The sequence below is a fragment of the Chinchilla lanigera genome, unplaced genomic scaffold (assembly GCF_000276665.1).
Source record: "Chinchilla lanigera isolate Chin_1 unplaced genomic scaffold, ChiLan1.0 scaffold00032, whole genome shotgun sequence".
NCBI lineage: Eukaryota > Metazoa > Chordata > Mammalia > Rodentia > Chinchillidae > Chinchilla > Chinchilla lanigera.
This window is the reverse complement of record NW_004955433.1, coordinates 5,228,316-5,250,858: the sequence shown is the minus strand read 5'-3', so window position 1 is coordinate 5,250,858 and position 22,543 is coordinate 5,228,316. Positions and strand designations below refer to the sequence as shown.

Sequence of the window (22,543 nt, the reverse complement as noted above, 5' to 3'; positions counted from 1 at the left end):
TATATATATATTCCATGATTTCTGAGTGCTGTGAATCCCGCTCTAAGTGTCAGCATATTAGCATCTGTAGTCAGTTGACAGAAATTTTTGTACCTTGTGAAGCTAAAATCACTTTGACAAAGATTTAAAGGGGCATGAGTCCTTCAGCAAATAGAAAGCAAATATATTCTTTAGGCTACAGAGCCTGAAGATTTCCCCTTAAAACGGCAGCTGTCCGGAGTACAGACCCGACCTCATGCTGAGAAGCAGCTGGGGACTGACACTGTTTATAACCACCTTTTTTCTATTTTCTGGGAAGTAGCTACCTTTCTGACCTAACTTTTTGAACTGTGTATTGCTTATTTTGATTGACGTATCTATCTCGAAGGGAGACCAATGAGATATTTGGAGAAACATTTTACCTTTTCATGAGATACTGTTTTTACTGTAATTTTAATCATATTTTTGGATATTACTGCGATTCTCCTACAACACTTGGTGTGGTTGTAACTAATGTCAAGTCATTGCCTGTAAGGAATTACTGGACTGAGTTATTGCTGAAAAGGTGTTGAAATAACTGCTCACGAAAGACACAGTGAAATGGTTTAGTAGTGCTTACTTGTTAGCTATCTTTTCCCTATCTCTGAATCTATTTCGTATCACTCTGTCTCCCTAACTACACATCTTATAAATGATCATAAAGGGCAGAAGCCCAGCTTACTGCAAAAATGGACCTGAACAACTGCATGAGGAATAGCTGCTGGCGACTAATGTCATCACAGTAACTTGTTTATAATCGGAGGGAGGATGTGTCGGGAACTTTCTTCCCCATGTCATGCCAGAATGAGTTGCACAGCTGTGTTTGAACAGTAATTAACATCTGTATTGTAAACCACAGCAGAGTGTAAACTGGACCTACTGCCAGGAGCAATGACCTGAGGCAGCTTATATGTTAGAGAGTGATTAATATATAATTTCAAAAAAGTAAAAGTTCTTAATTTATAAGTTTTTCAATTTCTGGTGCATCTGGAGAAAACTGAATCTTCTATCATTTTTTCAGAAGTCACAGATGACCCACAGATCACCCTTTCTATACAGGGCACTTTTTGAGGTGAAGGACACAGAGCAGAGCAAGCGTATTTTGTGAGATCAAAGCCAGACTACTTCCTGCTTATCCCTTAGATTCATGATGTCCAAAGCTTTCTGCTGTAATGGAAATGTTCTACATCTGTGCAACCCATTAAAAGTAATGGTTAGTTGTATCTGGTATTGAGCACTTGAAATGTGGTTAGTTGGACTGAGGAACTGAAAGTTTAATTTGATTCAGTTTTAATTAGTTCAAGTTAATTAGCCATACATGGCTGGTGTCCATGGTATTAGTACAGTCTTAGGTTCAAGTTCTCCCAGCTTTTCTGTCTATTGGGGGAGTTTTCTTGAGTAGTAAGCTAAGCAGAGCTGTCCCCTGTAGGAGATGGGGCCCGGGGCAAGGTTCTCAGGTCATTGGGGGAATGGCCTAGGAGGACCCTGGGCTTTTCTTCCTGTTGCTTCTGCTTCCTGGCAGGAAGAGTGGTTTGAAATACAGTTGGGGTCACCACTTCCTGACGTGAGTGCATTACTCGACCCCACACACCCACCCTGATGTGCTGCCTCCTCAGAGGCCCAAAGCAATGAAGACACCAGACCTTGGACTTGAGCCAAAATACTTCCTTTCTTTTTATGTCAATTATTTTTTATATTTTGTTAGAGAAATAAGAAGCTGATTAATGCAGTTATGTAGATTCAACCATTACAGTCTCCGTGTATTTTATTTTTGTCTTACATTCTACCTCATTCCAGTTTGTAGATTCACATCTGTATGTGTCTAACAACCACTGCAGAAGCAAGTGACATCTCTCATATTCGGACTGTATTTCAGAAAGATGCAAGACAGCTTAATATGATCTAAGATTCTTTAAGATTTTTTAAGTGAACATGATGCTTTTATTTAAATCAATATATATGCTCATAGGTGATTCTTCTGTTGTTCTCAGGCATGAGGTCATTTTTTGATGTGCCTGCTGGACAGTTCAAAGATAGGATGTTGCAGAGAAGCCTGCCTGCTGTGAGACAGAAATACCCCATCTGAGAATGAATCACACATCTCAGTTCTGGATATCCAGGTAGATCCCAGTGGAGTGGAATAGAATTTAAAGACATCTATGATGCCCTGAAAGGGCAAACAGGCACTGCTGGTGATGTTAGAAGAACCTATTCTACAGTGCTCTCATCCCAGCCTATGAAACAGAAGCTTCTCTCTATAATGTAATTGTATCCCTTGGGAGCATTGAAGAATGAGCTTCACATCAAAGAAAGTAGAAAGCACACTCCAAAGGTTCTGGTTACCTCTTGGTACACAGCCCCTGAGCCAGGCATACTCTCTGTTCTGCTCATTCTAAATTACTGTCAGCTGTTGCGTCATTACTTTAGTCCATTTCTAACAAATAAGATGACTTAATGAAATCACATGCACTGAACTCATTACAAGGACCTGTGCACGTCTGTGTGTGTACACGTCAGTGTTTATAAAGATAGAAAGTCCCCAGGAAGCAAGGCTGAAGTCCTGAAAACCCCAAAATATTTCTCTTCTGCCCATTTTGGGGAAAGCTTGATCACACGGTCCTTGTGAATAATTGCTTCAGTTCTAGACTGCTGCATTAACTTCTGGTCTGAGCCCGCATGAGGCAGAGGTTGACTGTTATTGTTACCTAGTGTCAGTGTGCCTGTGTGCTGAGTCTGACAATGTAGTTGGCTGCTATTTCCAGGAAGAGGTTGGAGCATGATCACACCTCCATCTCACCTTCAGTGATGTCCGGGTAGAGCCCTCTCTCTCCCTCTGCCTCTCCCTCTCCTTTTGGGTCTGGGCTTGTATAAAGGGAGTGAAACACTTGATAAAAACTGATATAATTTTTATCCAGGGCTATATTACTTATTGCCCTCAGGATAATGTTTCAGTACCCTGAAGAAAATTAAGACTAAATTAAAAGTCAAAGTTTCACCAACTGAAATTAATAGTCTCAAGAAGGATGGGAGTTGGGTGGGGCAATGATTTATGTTCTGACCTTGTTAATTATCAACAATCTCCAACTGTCTCATAGAATAATAAAGTTCTGATTCTCTACGTATATAGTTCTGCTTCTGCATGTAAGTTCTGCTTCTCTATAATGGGCAATTTCTATCATAAAATATGTCATAAGTGTCACTTTTACCCCAGTTCTCACCTTTCCAAAAAGGGGGCTCACTTTCTTCCCTGAACAGTAATAGAAGATGCTCCCTTTTTCATTCTCCCTTCTGTCATGGCTTTTCCTCACAAGAAAAGGAAGTGAATATTGGCCAATCATACACTGATGCAGAGTTCTGCATGGGGTTATGATGCCTTTAAGATTATGGTCACTTGTGTTCTCGTTCTGTTGGGCTCTGCAAGCTTAATGAGATACACAGATGGTCAGAAATTCCCATATGGAGCTTTGCAGGGCTTTATAAGTCTATCTGCACAACAAAATACCTGAGGCTGGGTAATGTATGTAGAAACAAGGTTTATTTAGCCCACAGTTTTGAAGAGAAAGTCAAAATAAAATGATGCTGGCTCTGGAAAAGCCTCCCCTGATATCATGGGAGAGATCCCAGGGGAAATAGAAAGCCAGAAAGAATCAAAGCAGAAAGTCTTGCTTTTTAATGACAACGGTCTTACAAGAACTAAGCAGGGTCATAAGAGCACTACCTCGTCCATTCCCGTGGTAACAGCCTCAGTAACCAATCCCCTCCTGCTAGGCTCCAACTCAGCATTTCTACCTTCTCCCAACATCACTGAGGACCAAGCTTTCAACACGTGAACCCTGGGACGGGGCACACAGACCATACTGAAACCATAGGAGGAGTGAGAGGGGCATACATCCTCCTTCGACTCTCCTCAGACAGGGCACAGGAGTTCCTTGACGTCTTTGGGAGGAGACAGTATCAGAACCTTCTTTGCTTTTGTTCTCAACCCTTCCTTTTGTCTGACTGAGGGTGTTAAGAAATGAGAATTGAGAGTAAGCAGCTCACCCTTTCTTTGCCTTTTCTGTTTTGAACTTTTCTATTTAAACCCATGTTTCCTTCTTTTGAGAACTGAGCTCACAGGGACAGTCTCTACTCCTCCTGGTGTTGTCCTAACATTTAGCATGGGAGTTCAACTCAGGGCAAATACTCTCAGATCCAAACATTAATTAAACATGGCCATAGCTGCAGGGCGAGAGAAAGGGGTCTATGTGGAGTTCCTTGAAACACCCAACAGGTCAGTGTCTGCTCGGGTTGACTTGGGAGGCAGAAGACTATACTTTAAACAACATCTCAATGATTAATTTGATTTAGACCACGTTACTATTTCATAATGGATAGGACATGATAGTAATGAATGATGAAAAAGTTATTGTTCAATGAGCCAGGCATCCATGGGAAAAGAACTGAAAGCCCTAAATCTCCAACTATGAAATGTGGAGTTTGTGGCTAAAAAAAAGAAAAGAAATATGAAACAATTCAAGTCACATTTTCTAAGTTTGAAAGACATATTTCCCCTTCTGAGTATATTTCAGTATTTTAATCATGTTACATTGGTAAGGGGTTACGATGATCCATTCCTGGTACCCCTCCGGACCCAAGTCGACTACCCCTCGAAACTCAGCACAGCTGAAAATATATTAGAAATAGGATTTTCCCCAATAAATAGGAAGGAATGGAGAACTGTTTAATTAAATGATTTTTATTTCCATACCGTATAATGAAAAGCTCTTCATTAGTGGAGGAAAGTGATACAAATTCAGCAAAGCTTAGTACATCAGTAGTGACGTGTCCACCACAGTCTCACTGTGACACACTCTTTCAATGACTACAGAACCAAATTTCACTTTGCATCTAGGAACTACAGTAAAAAAAGTTTTTTTCTTACTTTCTAAGAAAGAAAATTATTACAGGAAGGCAGCAGTTATTAAATAAATTAAAAGCATCTTTAAAGTTTTTCCATATACATATATAATATATATATTTTTATAATTGCCATTCACTGTACAAGCATTAAATTCTCGGCTAAAACATTTACAGAAACAAGTGTGACAGGTTGAAGGAAAGTCTTAATTTTTAGAAAAATGGGATCATTTTATTAATTATAAACTACATTGAAATACAATTCTCAGGGGAAGAAAAACTATACAGAGTCAGACTTACCCAAGATCTCTTATAATTGCTTATTTAATCTTACACATCAGATGTGCGTATCTATTCTCAATTCAACAAGAAATCAATGTCCAAACATTAGTTAATTTTTAGCAGAGAAAGGTGAAAGCAGCAAGCCTAAGCTGAGTAGTGTAATTACACAAAGAATTTTATAAGTCAGATGGATGATAGTATTACTCATGTATGACTGCCTATGAAAGTATTGAATGGGCAATAGGAGCTTCATACGGAAATACGAACATACAAAACTTTACCTTAATAAATGACCATCGGTTAATATATAGCTAGGTGAGTATAAAAATTAACCTGGAATACTGTAGTCCTGAGAGCTGAGGAATCCAATCTTCCAGTTTATGTTCTACAAGCTTGAATCTTGTAAATTGTAATTATTTACACTGGTTATAACAAAGTATTCCTAAAATACTGTATTGACATTAGCAGTTCCTTGAGATGCACAGAACAGATACTGAGGAAAGAATTCCCTTTGTGTGTGTGTGTGTGTGTGTGTGTGTGTGTATGTGTGTGTGTGAATCCCACACTGGGGGACAGCTAGCGGAGTGCTTGGGAATGGGAAACTTGTATGATTTTGAAAATGTCATTTATAAATGTGGTATCTCTTCTGACCCATGCCAATTTAGTATTAAGAAATTTATAAAAAAAAACCCATAGGAATTATATAGAAACTATTACCTAACAAATGGAGAAACAGGAATGTATTTAATTTTATATTTTAAATAAATGTCATTAATTGAATTGTCAGTGCGTTTGCATCAGCCTTCACTACTGAGAAGCAGTCTTTCTGTATTCTTTGGGAATAGTACTTTTTTTCCATTTAAGTCACTATATGTTCTCAATTCAGTAGAGGGTTAAAAGATCACCCAGAAAATACTGGTGAAGTCTATTTCCATTGCACAAGCTTTTTCCTTGTGCAGTAAACTTATCCTATCAAGTGCTAGTAAAAATAAATCTTAATTAGTTGAAAATTTTTATTATTTAGAGGATATTTTTGCCCCTGTAGATTTAATCTGTAGTAAGTAGTCACTGATTCATATTAAGAAAGGTAATAGACATTTATTGCATACCAAAGGCTGAGACATGATATTAAGACCTGCCAGACACATCTCTAGGAAAAACTAAGAATTTAATCAGATCTACCAAGGAATAAGAAATCTTCTTTTTCAAAAGACAGTATGACTAGGATATGTTAGCCAAACTCTGGTCTTTTTTTGTCTTTTAAATTTGGCTCTTGGTGTGAAAAAGTATTAAAGTTAATTTCCTCCCTCACCTCAATTTGAACCTTTAAGTTTATGGTAGCAGAACAAAAATGAACTGGAGGAAAATAAGTAACTTAGGCACTAGAACTTAACTCACTTTTGAGACTTGGTAGGTCTCATTCAGGGTTAATACACACTTACACCAATGCTTGTGTAATTCAAAAGTGGCAAAGAGCCTCTTTTCATGGCAATATTTTAAAAATAGGTTTCCAATAAAATATCACTTAGACCACAGAGAACGCCACACTCATTTACCAACACCGAAGTGTAGGATCCTCCCACATTTGGCTTATGAACAGAGACACTTGTAGAGTCTTATATCAAACACTCTCACACCTTCAAGGAAGATGTGTATGAAATAGCTCGTACTAGAAACCCAACATTTCCATGCCTAATGGGCTATCCAGCTCAAGGGCTAAGCCTCTTCATTTCACCGTAGAGGACACGTAGAGCACACCATTAATGCAGTGCCTCTCACAAAACAGATGTTCAACAAAACAAATTTTTATAAATTTGACTGAACTACCATAGAAAGCTATGTGCAGAAAGGGAACAAAACCCCAACTCTGCTGATTCTGCAGTCTCAGAATGGGCTTAGTTATTTCTAATTGCCAGGTGAGACTGAACTAGAATGAGGACTAACCACAGACCCACCGTTAGTGACCACCCCTAGCCTGAAATCACTTCTGTTTCTCAAGTAAATACAGTGAGTGAAAGATTTTTGAAACACTTTTCAAGGGTAAAAATATGAGATAATTATGACAAATGGAAACGGGGGGGCAAGCAGTGTCTGTATTTGACTCCCTTTCCTGGTGGATAATTTTTAGTGAGTTTTGCTAAAGAGTAGATTTCATGATGGAGGCAAGAACTCAGACTTACACGACGAATGGCATTTAATGCATGACAACAGTCTCCACCGTGGGTTTCACAGTTTTTGAGCCTCAACCTCCCGTGAAGTAGAAGAATATCAAGAGGAGGAAAAACTTAATGGCTTCAAGAAAGATTTTCAAATTCAGTTGAGGGAACAAGTGAAAATATTTGTGGAAAAAAAGTACAGGAGAGGAACTGCATTTGATTTTCAAAATGTGAGCAGCTGATTCCCTTCTGTGGGATGCAGCGACATGAAAACAACTGTGTTTCCGGGGAAACGCCTGGGTTCAGTGGTAACTCCATGCACACTCTCGGTTGCTTCCACTGCTTTTGGTAATTGAATGTTGCTTACTAGAAATAAAATTTCTAAAAAAGGATCCTATGTAGATTGAGTTACAGAAGCATATTAAGTAAATCTTACAGGGGGCCCAGGCACTGACATGTGAAAACACAACACACACACACACACACATTCACACACTCAACACAAATTCTCACTCAACTTACATAGTGTCTAATGGAAAAAGGATAAGCAAGTCTTAGAACACTAAAGATATTAAACATCAAATCAGTTGGGTTATTTAGCACTTGCTGAGTTTTTCATGAATCTAACGCAATAATCCTACTTAAAATATGAAGTTACTATTTCCCATAGTCCTTAGACGAGCAGAGATAAATGATAAGCGATTGCTGCTTTTCCAATAGATTTTTAAGGCCCATTACAAAAATAAATCAGCGTGTTTTCTCCAAGAGATCTAAAAACAATTTGCTAGTTTTTTATGCATGATTAAAAAAGAGAAAAAGGTGTCCATATTTACTAAAGTCTTGCTTTTAGTTACATTCAAAAACAAATATAGTCCAGTTCTGTTTTCCGGGAATCATCAGGTAATTTCAGATTCTCTTTTGAATATTAAAAAATCTTTTGGAACACAATGCATTGGCAGTGCAAAATAAAAAAAGGTCCATAAAAATAAACTAATGATTGTATTAAACATCCAAAGGAGTTCTTTGCCAGGTTATCTGCAAGCACAGGACTCTACTGTCATGTTAGGGTAGACTTTGAGCACGACGTTCTTGTTTTCATCGAAAAATAAGATGCTGAGTGAGGACATCCTCTCTGGCACGCAGCAAGGCTCCGGGATCCCGGGGATGACCCCTACCGCTCTCACTATACTCTGGATGGTTGCATGATTGGACGGCTTCAAAGACTAGAAAAAGACACAGGAGAAGAACACATACGTTAGATGGACCTGTTGTGTACTCCTTTCTCTCCTTAAAATGCTCGCGTAAAATGCTCACATCATCATTTTCTCCTGAGGATTTAGTAACACCCTGGTACCCTTGCAACTGCACATTCAGCCCCTCTTTCCATAGCACCCGCCACAAAATAGTTATTATTTATGAAGCGCCTGCTATGGCCCAGGCCTTTTATGGATAGTTCCACTAATTCTACAAAGGAGCCACCAGGTCTTACAAAGACTCAAAAAGCTTAAGTGACCTGTGTGAAGTCAAATAGGCTGCAAGTGGCAGAGTGAGAATTTGAACAGTTCTCTCAGTTGAAATCATTTAATTACGAAACAACTTAGTCTCTCATCATGGAACCAACATTCTAGGTGTTTTCAGGAACAGGACTGCAACAACTATCAAATAACTTGTATCTGACGTTCTACTGATTATAAGGAACCCTAACAATTACTGCCATGGTTATAGTGATATTTGTGCTTATAGTATTAAAATACAGCTACTCAGGATGAGGGACATTTATTTATTTATTTCACAGTTGGCAAGAGGATGAGTTGGATAGTGGCCCTTCCACTAATGTTAATTATTCAACATTCAGAAACACAAATTGGGGTTAAAAAGATCACAGCATTGACCACTGGGGGTCACTGTTGCTCCACAGGTTTAGACAAACTTAGTTGCATTGAGTTCTAAGGGTAAGTTATGTCCTCTGGGAATAAACTAGGGGGCCTGAGGTTATCCCAAGGATGTCAGAAGTTTGACCAAAAAAGCCTGGGTTAGATCTCTTCCCTGAGAAAATTTCAAATGGGACCATTAACATCCATGCGAAACATGTGGTTTTGTTTAGAAAGCCTCATACTCCTCTGCTGCACCTAAAAACCCTGGAGGATTTACAAGCCCGGAATATGAGGAATGACCAGCACGGCCAGGGGAGCACCAGAAGAGGCACTGGATTTCTCAGCATCAGTTCTCCCCAGTGTCTCTTTGCCAAGAGAAACTGCTCTACTTTTATTTTAAAACACATTTAGAAATACGTATTTGGGGGCTATAGGTGTAGCTCATAGAGCACCTGTCTAGCATGTATGAGGCCCTGGGTTTGATTCTGCACAGAAAAAAAAAAAAAAAATCTCAAAACAAAATACTTCAAATGGAAATTTGTAACTCACCAGAGATCAAGTCAGGATAAGATTTAAACCAAAACTCTAGTGGTAGAATTTCAGATTTTGAGCCAAGTTTCTTAAGGCTCTGGAAGCACCCCAATGAATTGAGATACGAATTTCAAACCCCCAAGCATCAGAAACTTCAATGAAAGGTTAAGGATATATACAAGCCAAGGGAGAAGAAAACACGCCAAGCCTGGCACATTGTGAGAATGAATGGACGGAAAGGCTCTTTTTGGCAGAGAAAGGGAAAACCTGATTTGTCTCAGCTCATCTTTTGATTTCAATGAAAAAAGTTATCCACAAATTAGGCTTCAACTTTATTGTGAATAGATGTAAATAATTTTAAACATTAGTCTTCACGATTGGCAACTGATTTTACTTCTTCCTACAAACTTTATGTATTAAAAAGAATAGTAAACTTTCAATTAATTAGCTTTAAGCCAGACTACTCTGCTTTGCATATTGTGTGCCTTGTATTTTCAATATCTGTGTATTTTACACAAACTACACTGTAGCATAGATGTCGCTAGTCAATGCCTGCTATTTCACAGGTATTGATAATTTCTTAAACAAACACAATGAAAGATACCATACACTTTTTTCTATTGACTTGAAGTTATTCTGATAACTCAATCATCCAGCTTGTCAGAAACCCACAAAAAGTTCTTTAAACCAGCATTTTCTGACATAATTCTGTTGTTGTTCATGTTTGCTGGCTCCTAATAATTCAAATTCATCCAAAGTAGATCTACACCATTAGATGAGCCCCTCAGCAATGAATGCTGCTCTCCTTGCTGTTTCTCAGTGCCTACGACAGTGCAGACTCTGGGGAAACACTGTGAAATGGATGAGATACTTCTAAGAAGCAGCATGCCCTCCTTTTTGCCTACTTTGGTGGGAATAATTCCCATCAACAGGAATAAAGTGTCTGTGCAAATAACCTGGTATAGATATGGAAAGTATTCCTGGGTGTTTCCCAGGAAAATTCCCATCCTTAGTTCCAACCCAGACAGGATGGACTCAGGAACTGAGCGCAAGAGCAGTCTCTGGTGGACTCACCAGAGCACAGACACAAGCCCTTATTAGGGGTAGGTGTTTCCTATCAGACACTGCTCAGATTGCCAGGGAGTGTCCCCGTTATCCTCAGCGTGGAATCCTCTGATCAAGCTGCGATTACCAGGAACAGTTATGCCACGCACAGATGATCCATGCTGTAATTTGCTGGTGTGAAGCGCATTGCCAGTGCATGCCTTTTATTTGTTTTTGAATTCAGATCACGTTTCCCACGACTCTCTTTGCTAAGCTGAAGAAAAGAACAATCACAAATACAAATTGGTGCTCTTTCCCTCACCAATCTCTCTTTTTAAAGAGGATGAAACACTTCTTCAATGTAAACTCAGGTAATTTACCTAGGTGATTCAGCATATCAAGATGTAATGTTTTAGTGTCCACCTTCATGTTCAAAGATTAGGATTGGGAAATTCAGGAAATTCGTTCAGAGTGTACCATGTTGAACTCTTTAAATGTGTGCTCCTTTATATGGCTCAAAGTATTTTAGTTATTTACTGCCTTATTCTATTGTCTTTGCAATTCCTAGCTTTTGCACAGTTCCTAGCAAAAATAACTTCATTCCTCTAATCCTTGTCGGTTTCTTGGATCTCTGTCAGCAACAATGGCTCAATCATTCTCATTTGAAATTTCTATTCTCCATCTCTGTGAAGGTGGTGAGGGAGGCAAAGGCATAGAACTTGGCTTTAGCTTTATGGGTATTTTTCATCACATGGCAAAATTCCAAGAGTCTCTCTCTGGGACAGCAGATTGGCTGTAAAGCCTAGAAATCAGACAAATCCAAACTGCCATGTCTGTGAATGAAATCTACGGTGGTTAGGCCTGCACCTGCCAAGCTGTGTGTGCTGTCCTCTCGTTGAATTTGATTACAAATGAATTAGCAGGGGAGAGGATGTCATCGGCAGAGAGCTTTCATTCCTGACCCCAGCCATGAGGTTCTGCTCCACACTCTCCCAGTCCAGCCCACATGGGTGTGATGGCCCAGAAACTATCTAATTGGAATCAGTGAAAGGGCAAAGCCTGGAATTTGGGGAAGGCAGAGCACAGCTGTTCTGCATTACAGAGCAGGTTGTCGACTTTTGCAGACAAACAGCCTCACCATATAGAGCAGGCTTTCTTTCATTCAAGAGGCCAAATAGGGAGGAGGGCCAACAGGGGAGTCTGGCCTGGGAGAGCTGTTCTCTGGGGTGAAATGTATATCTTAGGTCGCAGAGTTCTTTGGTGTTTCAGTTATTCCACACGTTCTACTGCTCCGATCAGAGACATTCATTTTCCTGATGGTCAGACTCGAATCTTATTTAAATAGTTCTCTCTAGCTGCCATATTGGAGACTGTGCTGAAAGCAGAGGTGCTCAGTAATTGCCCTTTCCTTTTTCTTCATGTTTCCTATCCTTCTGGTTATGGGCCTGCTCGAAAGACACAAAGCTTGGAAAGCTTTAAAATGTGAGCAGATCCATACAAGGTGATGAGAGAGTGAGAATGGTTTGTCATGGCCAAACTCCCACTCTCAGCTTGGCAAAGGGAGCGCTCGAGCCCGGACAGAAGGCTTCACACGTACCCCTGTTACGTCTCCCTGGAGCTCTGATGCCATTCCAAGTTTGGACAAATATTCTGAGGAGTCCAGTTGCTGCAATGGACGCACTCCGGAGACTATTGCTTTCCAGAGAACTGCACTGGGTTGCTCACAGGCCGCTGAGCCCACAGGGCTACTCTCAGCTTTGTGATGCTGGAAAACTGTGTTTACAGAAACACTTACAAAACTATTTTCGTCTTACTATTTTTTTCTGTACCCTTATGCCTCAGTCTTTCATCAGTCCCCTACATTTAAATTCTATTTTCCTCAGTCTCGGCAATGGCCATGCATAGTAACATCAATAGTAAATATTTATTGAATATGTGCTTACTAAATGTCAGGTATTGTACTATCTCATTTGCCACTCTTTTTATTATATAAGTACTTTTCTTTTTATTGTTTACTGTTTTACCCAACTCAAAAATGATAAAACTAACCTTATGAGAATCATATAGCTAGTAAGTGTGGAACCAAGACTCAAACTAAAAGACTTTGCCTCTCGGTGTTGTTAATTCCAGCACAATTTGTGATTCTGCAGCACCAGTATCACTTGTTAGATATGCGGAACCTTAGTTCTACTCCCATATCCACTGGATCGGAGCCTACATATTAACAAGATCTCCATTTGTAGGTAAATTAAGGTTTAAGAACCCTGCTGTACAGTGGCACAGTGCCTGCTTGGCAAGCCTGAGATCCTGAGTTTGATTCCTGGTACCAAAAAAAAAAAAAAAAGAAAAAGCCTGCTGTGATGAAGCATGTCTACGTACTTATTCTGCAGCAACAACATACTTCTTTCCTTAAATTTAACTCTGCTAGTCTTAATTTATCCCTCATCAGTTTACTTTGATTGACTGACTAATTGATTGACTGTAGTATAGGGATTAAATCCAGGACCTTCACACTGAGTTATGTCACCAGACCTTTTCATTTTTTTTTTAATTTGAGATGAGGTCTTGCTGATCACTAAATTGGCCAGGGTAGGTTCGAACTTGCAGTCCTTCTGCCTCAGAGCTCTCAGTGTGCTAGACTTAAATTTCTACTGCACTGAGCTAAATTTTAAATTATCATTCTTTATATCACTGAGCACCTTGGCCAGGCTCTTCTGAAACAACAGCTAGTTTGTGAAAAGTGAGACCAGGCACAACCAAGAGAGGAGGGCGAGCTGGCAGCAATCGTGGCCGGGAGACAGGGAGCGGCTCTCTGGAGTGTGGAGATGAGCAACAAAGCCACTGAGTGTCTCCACGTGAGTACGACTCTGCAGGCTAAAAGCTGGAATCATCAGGGCAGAGAAAAACTTCTTCCCCAGGTGGTCCAGAAGAAATGACAACCTAAGAGAGAGTGAGGGGCTTTTGAAAAACCCAAATTCCACTTTAAGTCAGTCATCCTGGAGTAAAAAAAAGTTTTTTTATTTTTTTTCCTGTACCAGAAATCGAACTCATGAACTTGCGCTTGCTAGGCAGGCGCTGTGCTGCTGAGCTAAATCCCCAGCCCCTAAAAAAAGTTTTTAAAAATTTCATTCTTGGTTCTCAATGCCACCAGGCAAGCCGTGCTGTAAAATGAAGATCCATCTCTACTTGTTACACTTGTCCTCTCTCTCCTGTACTTTTAAATGTCATCCCATTTGAATGAGTTTTATTTGATCACTGAAATGTCCTTTGTGAATCTTCAGGTGAGCAAAGGTGTCTATATAATTGTAAATATATCACTTCATGTTTACAAGGCATGAAGTCATCACAAATCCACGGGAACAACAAGGTCTTGGAAAATGTAGAACATTCATTTTTCCGAAGCATTCTAGAGGAAAAGGGGGATTCCAGTGCAGTTTGTAGCCCCAAGGCTGACCCAGCCTTGTGAGGTCCACCAAATGATTCTAGATAGGACCAGCACATCAAAATGCTTCTATAAAGGCCCCTAAGCAGAAAATGGTCACTATCCCAGGCAAAGGATCTTTTTCCTTATTATAATACACTAACAAAGTTAACTCAGGTTTTGCAAAGAAAAGAATATATGCTTCCTCTGAATTCTGTTTCTTCAGTCATTTTCCATAGTGTGACAGAGATTCCAACTGTTTCAAGTTGAGAACAGAAATACAGCAATAAGCACAGCTGAGGGCTGGATAACACCCCTACATTTCACTCTAGATTGAGCACACTATGCTCTACACTCACAGAACTGTCATTTGCACTTGCTGTGCAAGATGGAAGTGAGGGCTGGAGAGACTTCTGAAAGTATATTTGTCAGGATACTGAGTACTGATACAAACTGTAGCTCCACTGGTTTTGGAAGAGATAGGTAATTTCTGACAGTTTGGGGCCTCAGAAGAAGTTGACAGGGTCATCATAACCCAGTTTGCTTTCTTTTTTGATATTTAGCAGGGAAGCAAATGAAATAAGCATCTGGTAGATTTCAGGAAGCCCCTTTACCTAGCCAAACTCTGACCCTGAGCTCTGTGGGGACAACTCATCTCACAAGAAACTCCTTTTTAAAAATTGTTCTGTATGGCATGAGTGACTGCCTGGCAAGTGTGGTCCTGAGTTCGATTCCCTGTACCTACCCCCACAAAAAAAATTGTTCTATAGCAGGCCATTGGCCCGATTAATTCTTCCCTGCTTCCATAGAATTCACTCATTCCCTGAATACTCTTCAAAATTCAATCTCCTCTTACTTGGGGTTTGCTTACTGTGGACAGGTAGAAATTCACGCATGCCCATGTCACTCAATGTGCACCATGCTTTTTTTTTTTTTTTTCTTTGGTAGCCTGAATCAACCTCAGGACCTTGTGCTTGCCAGGCAGGCGCTGTGCCACTGAGCTATATCCCCGGCCCTGTGCACCAGGTTTGGAAGCAACACAAAATATATATTTTACACATCCTTTTCTTCATATTGTTCATACCTATACTGATCTCACAATACTTTAATAACCATGAAGGAAAAATCAAATACAACTTTATTACCTGTTATAATTTAGAATGTAGCACATAAAGGCTCAGATGGATTTTGTAAATGAAAACATGTGTACATGCGTGTACACACACACACACACACACACACACACACACACACATTCACTTTAGCCTGCTTTCTATCCTATGGAAATAGTAAGAAAGGACAAAAACCAACAGCTACCTTCGGCATGGGGAACTGGCATGCTCCCGAGCAATAATACGCATCAAAAGACTTGGGGGAGATAATCCACTCACTCCAGCCAATGTCTGCAAAGTCTACTTTAAGGTATCTCCGGGCGCAATTCCGAGGTTCCACCCACTGCTTTCTTCTTGCCTTCTTCAGTGTCTGCTCATCAAATTGCAGAGTCTGGCTCTTCTGGTGGGGCCCTTTCCTCTGTTTCTTTTTGCTCTTGCTTTTCTCAGTGGGCTGTGTCTGAAGGGTCTTGTAAGGCTTCCTTTCATCCCATACCCCGTCCTCCTTGTACTGATACTCTGCCCCAGGGAGCTCGTTGTTTTGCAGAGGCAACAAGACCGCTGTAGAGCGCTTCTTCCTCCGTTCAATGGATAGGGCGACTCTGAGGTGGCTGTCCAGCTTAGGCACAGCTCCGGTGGGGAAATTCCAGTGTCCCTGGAAGCTTGACACCACACTTTCTGGCTCAGAGATGGCAGCGTCATTGGCATACACCAAGATATAAGGCTCCAGAAAAGGTGACATACTCTTTGGCAACTGGTGTGCTTTGGATGTTATGTTGAACCCTATGAGGAACTCCCCATCTTCCTTGGCTTTCCTGAGAAGCTGAGTGATGTCTTTAGATACCCAGGGTGACACATTTTGATGAGGCTTGGCTACATCTACTGACAGATGGCCCAGGGGCTGATTTTGGTTTGGGTTGGAACTGAGGATCCAGGCAGAGAGATCGATGTGAATGTGTTTCCTCTGCTTGTGAGGAGAACATCCTTGGGATAGTGGACAACTCAGGCTGACGTTCACTAGCTCTTCAATATTGAAATACAGTGTAGCAGACAAAATGCTTTCAGACTTGGTTAGAGAAGTCATATTGAAAGTGTGCATTCCTTTGCCACCAAGTGTTCCTAGAAAGGAAACAAAGAGGACTAAATGAGAGTAAACAGCACCCCTACTTCATACCTATTAAAGAATTGGCTCAAAATAAGACAGGGCTCTAACTATAAGAGCTAAAACCATAAAATTCTTAGAAAAACATACAGAAAATATCTTCATGATCTGGGATTTGCCAGTCGATTCTTAGATATGACAACAAAAGTGAAAATAATAAAAGAAAAAAGATATATCAATAAAGATAAATTTATACTTTTAAAAACTCACCCAAATTAAAAACGGTGGCATGTTAAGGACACTATGCAGAAAGTGAAAGGAAAATCTACAGAATGTCAGAAAATATTTGCTACTCACTATCTCTGGTAAATCTTGTATCTGGAATACAGCATGTGAATAACATATAGAGAAAGAAACCAAGAAAATATGGGCAAAGGATTTGAGCAGACACAGTGCTAAAGATACACAGATGGCCAAGATGCACATGAACAGGTACTCAGAAGCAGTCACAAGGGCAATCTCAATCAAAACCACAAGGCTGTATTACTGGATACAAACTAGTAAGGGTATAACAAACAAACCAAAGACCCCCCAAAAAGAAGTTCGTGAGGATGTGGAGAAACTGGAAAGCTCACATTGCTGGTGGGAATGTAAAATGGTTCAGCTGCTGTGCAAGAGTTGGGTTGTTTACCAAATAGTTAAGAATATAGTTTTCATATGATCCAGTAATGCTATCCCCTTGCATGTATATCCCCAAACCTGAAAACAGGCATTCAAACAAGTATTTGTTAATAGCAGCACTATTCACAATAGCCAATAGCTCAAATAACTACCAACAGATGAACAGAGAAGCAAATTGTGGTATATTTACAAATAATTATGGTGGTGAAAGTGAATTAACACCAATGCATGTTACAATGTGAATGTACCTTGAAAACAATATGCTATATGAAAGAACTCAGATATAAAGGTCCATACTATTTGATTGCATTTATATGAACAGTGAAATCCATAGGGACAGATGCAGTTCTGTTGCTACCAGGTGCCAGAGGCAAGAGTTCCCCCTCACAGAGAAATGCCTTCATAGTTATGGGTCTTACTTTGGAATGGTGGATGTATTTTTTAACTACATAGACTTGGTAATTGACCCACATTGTGAAGATATTAATTCCCACTGTTTTTTTTTTTTACATAAAATAGTTTATTTCATGTTAATGTAAATTTTATCTCAATTTTTAAAAGTACAAAATAAAAATGATTCAGCCCTCTGTTTTAAGGGCTTGGTAAGGCATTATGGTTTATGTCTGGGTGTCCCCCCAAAGCCTCATGCGGTCCTGGGGCAGGCTTTTAGAGATTGATTGATTATAGGTGTGAGAGCTACAGCAGCCCTGGGGTAGATAGTTTGCATACATAAGGGAGAGAAAGAGGCTTCTTGTGGCCATTCCTGGCTTTTGGGCTTGTTGCTTTTGCTGTGTTCTGCCGCCATGAGCTGTAGCCCTCTGCCATGTGCCACTCTGCCTTGTAATCTGCCAAGTATGGACTAAAAGCTCCAGAAACTGTAAGCGAAATAAACCTTTCCTTCCTTAATTTTGGGCATCTGGTATTTTGTCCCAGCAATGAGAGAAAAGTAACCAAGACATAAGGCAAGAAAAGAAAGAAAGAGAAAGAAAGAAACAAAGTAAAAGAAAGAAAGGAAGAAAATAAGCGAGTAATTTTAAAAGCCCAAAAATGATTAAGGCAAAGTTCAATGATTTTTGCTAATTTTTACTTTTTACTGAAGTACCATAAATGTGTGAAATTTAGAATAAAATAGTAAACTTAGGGTAGAGGTGAGGGCAACTCAGAAGTCTGGAGACTGTGAAGATCTAGTCCTACACACTTGGCAAATTATTGTAAAAGCCTCCAAAATAAGGCATGTGGAATTATACTCACCTTGATGTAATCCTGGCTTAGCCACTTATGACTCTGTAACTGTGGGCAAATTGACATTCTTATTCATAAACTGGATAGAATATCTACCTCTCATGTCTTCAAAATCAAGTGAGATATAGGTAAAGCAGTTCATAAAGGAATTATGTTTCTTAAATATAAATTGTTATAGTGACCAGTGTCAAAAAATTCTGTTGTGCAGTTTGAGGTTTGACACAGTGTGAATTTAAAAGTTAAACTTCTGAGCTGGGCACCATGGCATACCTGTAATCCCAGCACTCTGAGAGGTTGAGGCAGGAGGATCACAAAGTCAGGCCCAGCCTGGACAACTGAGTGAGACATGTCTCCAAAAAAAGGGCAGGAGGCTGGTGAGGTAGTTCAGTGCAAATGCTCTGGGTACAATTCTTAGTATCAAAAATCAGTGAAGTTGTTTAATTGTAATTTCCAGTTCTTCAAATGCAGAAATAAGAGGCAATAAGAGGACTATACTGATTAGTAAGGGCACAAGCTGGCTCCTTCTCTTAAGATGATCTAAGAAGTTACTTGTCAGGCTAAAGCAAGAACTCTATCTAGGATCCCTGGTCCGGGATGGGTCAGCTGAGCCAAAGCCCTCCTCCTCCATGCACTTGTTCCACAGATATATTTGTTTCTGAAACACACACGTAATTGTGAAATTATGCTCCTGATCAAAAACATGTTTCAGTAAAAACAAAACATTTTTATGAAGACATTGAAACTTAAAATGAGTTCACTTAGTCCCCAAGCACAGAAGTGCAATGGGAAACATATCTGGCTCATTTTAACATTGTGTGAAGCAAAAGGAGAACACTGCCATTCATTCACATTTGTACAAACCATGACACCAGGGTAATATTTTACAGACCTTTCAAACAAAGCATGGCATCTAGGTTGTTTCAGACTCGGGCCTTAATTCATCCCAGTCACTGCAGCCTATACTTTTACCCAAACTTTATGTAGCACATGGGGATTCAAAATGGAAGGCAGGCTCCTCCCTTCTCTCCATTGGAGCTGAGCTGCACTTTGCACAGCTTCAGGAACTCTGGTGAGCTGCTGCCTCCCCCACAGACAAGCTTGGGACCAGGCAGAAACCTGGACAGCTTTAGGGGCCTGGGGTCTACTCCCTGCCCCTTCCCTCCTCCCCTCTTTCCCCATCGGAGCTGAGCTGCACCTTGGAAAGATTGAAGAACTCCAGTGAGCTGGCCCCACCCCTGCCACATCAGCTCGGGAGCCAAGGGGAGCCCCAGACAACCTCAAGGGCCTTGAGTGCTCCTCCCTGACAGCTGTGGGAGTATTGGGGATTACACCCTGCCCACACACACACATCACTGAGGGAGTCACACCAACCACCAGGGACCTTTGGGTCCTTGCCCCGCTACTATGACATCATCCTGGGTGTGAGGCTGAGCTCCAGGGAACCTCTGAATCTCTGAAAATGACAAAACAAAGGATCAAAATGCAATCTCAGACCTCTACCCCACCCAGAACAAGTCCAGGAGATATCGACACAGAAGAGCTTGGAAGTCAAACATCCGAAATTTCTAAAATGATAGCAGTTTAAGTAAAGAAACAACTCCATCAGGCCATAGAAGCCATCAGATCAGAAATGATCTCTGAGGTAGAAAAGGAAATGACAACAATAATGAAAGAATTGCTTAGCACATCTAAAGAAGACAAAAAAAAAATAGAAGAGCATAGTAAATTAATTGAAACCTTGAATGAACAGTATAGGAAAGAACTGGAATCCATAAAACAGATTCAAACAGATATCCAGGAAATTAAAACTTTCATTGAAAGCTGACAAAACTGCTCAAACAAAGCTGAAGATAGACTTTTGACCTTAAAGACAGCATTGCTGTGAATGACCATGAAAGAAAGGATCTCTTAAAAATAACAAGAAACCAAGAAACAACAATTCAACAGCTGCAAGACAAAGCAGAGAAAAATAATGTAAGATTAATAGGTATCAATGAAATAGAAGCTGTCAGCAGAAATGACATAAAAAGACTATTTGCAGAAGTAATAGCAGAAAATTTCCCAAGCATGGAAAAAGAATTGGACATTGGGTAAGTGAAGCATAGAGAACTCCAAATAGCCATAACCAAAATCAATCTACACCGAGACATATAGTGATCAAGATCCCAGAAATTCAACAAAAGAACAGAATATGGAAAGCTGTTAGAGAAAAGAAACAGATCACCTATAAAGGAAAGCCCATCAGAATCACAGCAGATTTCTCAATACAAATCATCAAGTCAAGAAGAGCTTGGAGTGAAATATTTCAGGTCCTGAAAGAAAACAACTTCCAACCCAGATTGACATACCCTGTAAAACTACCCTTCAAAATGAATGGAGAAATAAAATATTTCCACGAGAAAGATCAACTGAAGAACTTCATGAGTACCAAACCAACCCTACAAAGAGTTCTAAAAGATATTCTAGAAAGAGACAAAAAAGGACCACAACTTTAAGAACAACAGCAGAAAGGAAACACCAAGCAGAGTATGCAATTAAACAGAGGCAAACAAGAGGAACCAACAAAAGGAAAACAACATAACAAAGATAAGCCAATACATATCATGTATAACCGTCATTGTAAACAGACACAGTTCACCAACCAAAAGAAGTAGACTGGCCGATTGGAGCAAGAAACAAAATCCAACAGTATGCTGTACACAAGAAACACGTTTAACTCAAAAGGAAATTCACAGACTGAAAATTAAAGGATGGAAAACAATATTCCATGCAACAGGTACCCAGAAAAAAGCAGGTGTTGCTATTCTCTTTGTAGACAATGGGAACTTCAAACCAAGAACAATTAAAAGAGATAAAGAAGGTCACTACATACTTTTGAGGGGAAAACTTCAAGAGAAAGAGATAACAATCATAAGCATCTATGCACCAAACACAGGAGCACCCAAATACATAAGACAAATTTTAATAGACATGAAAAATGAAATAAGCAGCAAGACAATCATAACAGGGGACTTCCAAACCCCATTGTCACAAAGAGATAGATCAACTAGACAAAAATTTAGTGAAGAAATAACAGAACTAAACCAAATATGTGAACAAATGGACTTAGTAGACCTGTACAGAGTATTCCATCCAACAGCATTAGAATACACATTCTTCTTAGCTGCACATGGGACAGTCTCTAAAACAGACCATATGCTAGCACATAGAACATGCTTAAGGAAATGCAAAGGAGTTGAAATTATCTCATGCATACTATCAGACCATAGTGCAATGAAACTGGAAATTAATGACAAAGGAAATCACAAGGATTCCATAAACACATGGAAATTAAACAGCACCCTCCTGAACAATCAATGGGTCACGATGAAATTAAAGAAGAAATTAAACACTATGTACAATCAAACGAAAATATAGATACAACTTACAGGAACCTGGGGGATGCAATGAAAGAAGTCCTCAGAGGGAAATTTATAGCAGTGAATTCCTACCTCAGGAAAACAGAATGAGCAGAAATAAACAATCTTATGCTGAACCTCAAGCTTCTAGAAATTGAAGAACAAATCAACCCAAAAGCCCAGAGAAGGCAGGAAATTATAAAGCTCAGGGCAGAAATTAATGCGATGGAGACTAAAAAAAAAAAACACAAAGAATTAATAAATTAAAGAGTTGGTTCTTTGAAAAAATAAATAAAATTGATAAACCCCTAGCCAACCTTATCAAAAAAAGGAAAGAAAAAACTCAAATCCATGCAATAAGGAATGAAAGATGAAATTATTACAGACCCTGTAGAAATTCAGAAGATCATCAATACCTACTTTGAAAATCTTTACTCTCATAGGATAGAAAACACAGAGGAAATGGATAGATTTCTAGATACATATGAACTACCAAAGCTGAATGAAGAAGATATAAAAGTCCTGAATATGCTATATGAGCAAGTGAAATTGAAAATGTAATAAAAAAACTTGCTAATGAAGAAAAGCCCAGGTCCTGATGAATTTACAGCTGAATTCTACAGAAATTTAGAGAAGATTTAATGCCAATACTTCTCAAACTCTTTAAGGAAATTGAAAAGGAAGGAATTCTCCCCAACTCATTCCTGGAGGCAAGAATTATCCTGATACCAAAACCAGTGAATGACCCAACCAAAAAAGAGAACCACAGTCCAATCTCCCCAAAGAACA

General features: G+C 39.6%; 1 protein-coding gene across 1 annotated transcript in view; it reads right to left on the bottom strand.

The window, feature by feature from the left end:
• Positions 1-4,733: 4,733 nt before the first annotated feature.
• Bmp3 (bone morphogenetic protein 3) overlaps positions 4,734-22,543 on the bottom strand; it is a 51,814-nt gene continuing 34,004 nt past the window's right edge. Inside the window, exons 9-10 of the mRNA XM_005388497.2 lie at positions 15,540-16,450; positions 4,734-8,575 (exon numbers count right to left, since the gene is read on the bottom strand). Coding sequence (XP_005388554.1) covers positions 8,384-8,575; positions 15,540-16,450 — 1,103 coding nt within the window. The 3' untranslated portion in view covers positions 4,734-8,383. The remainder of the gene's footprint in view (positions 8,576-15,539; positions 16,451-22,543) is intronic.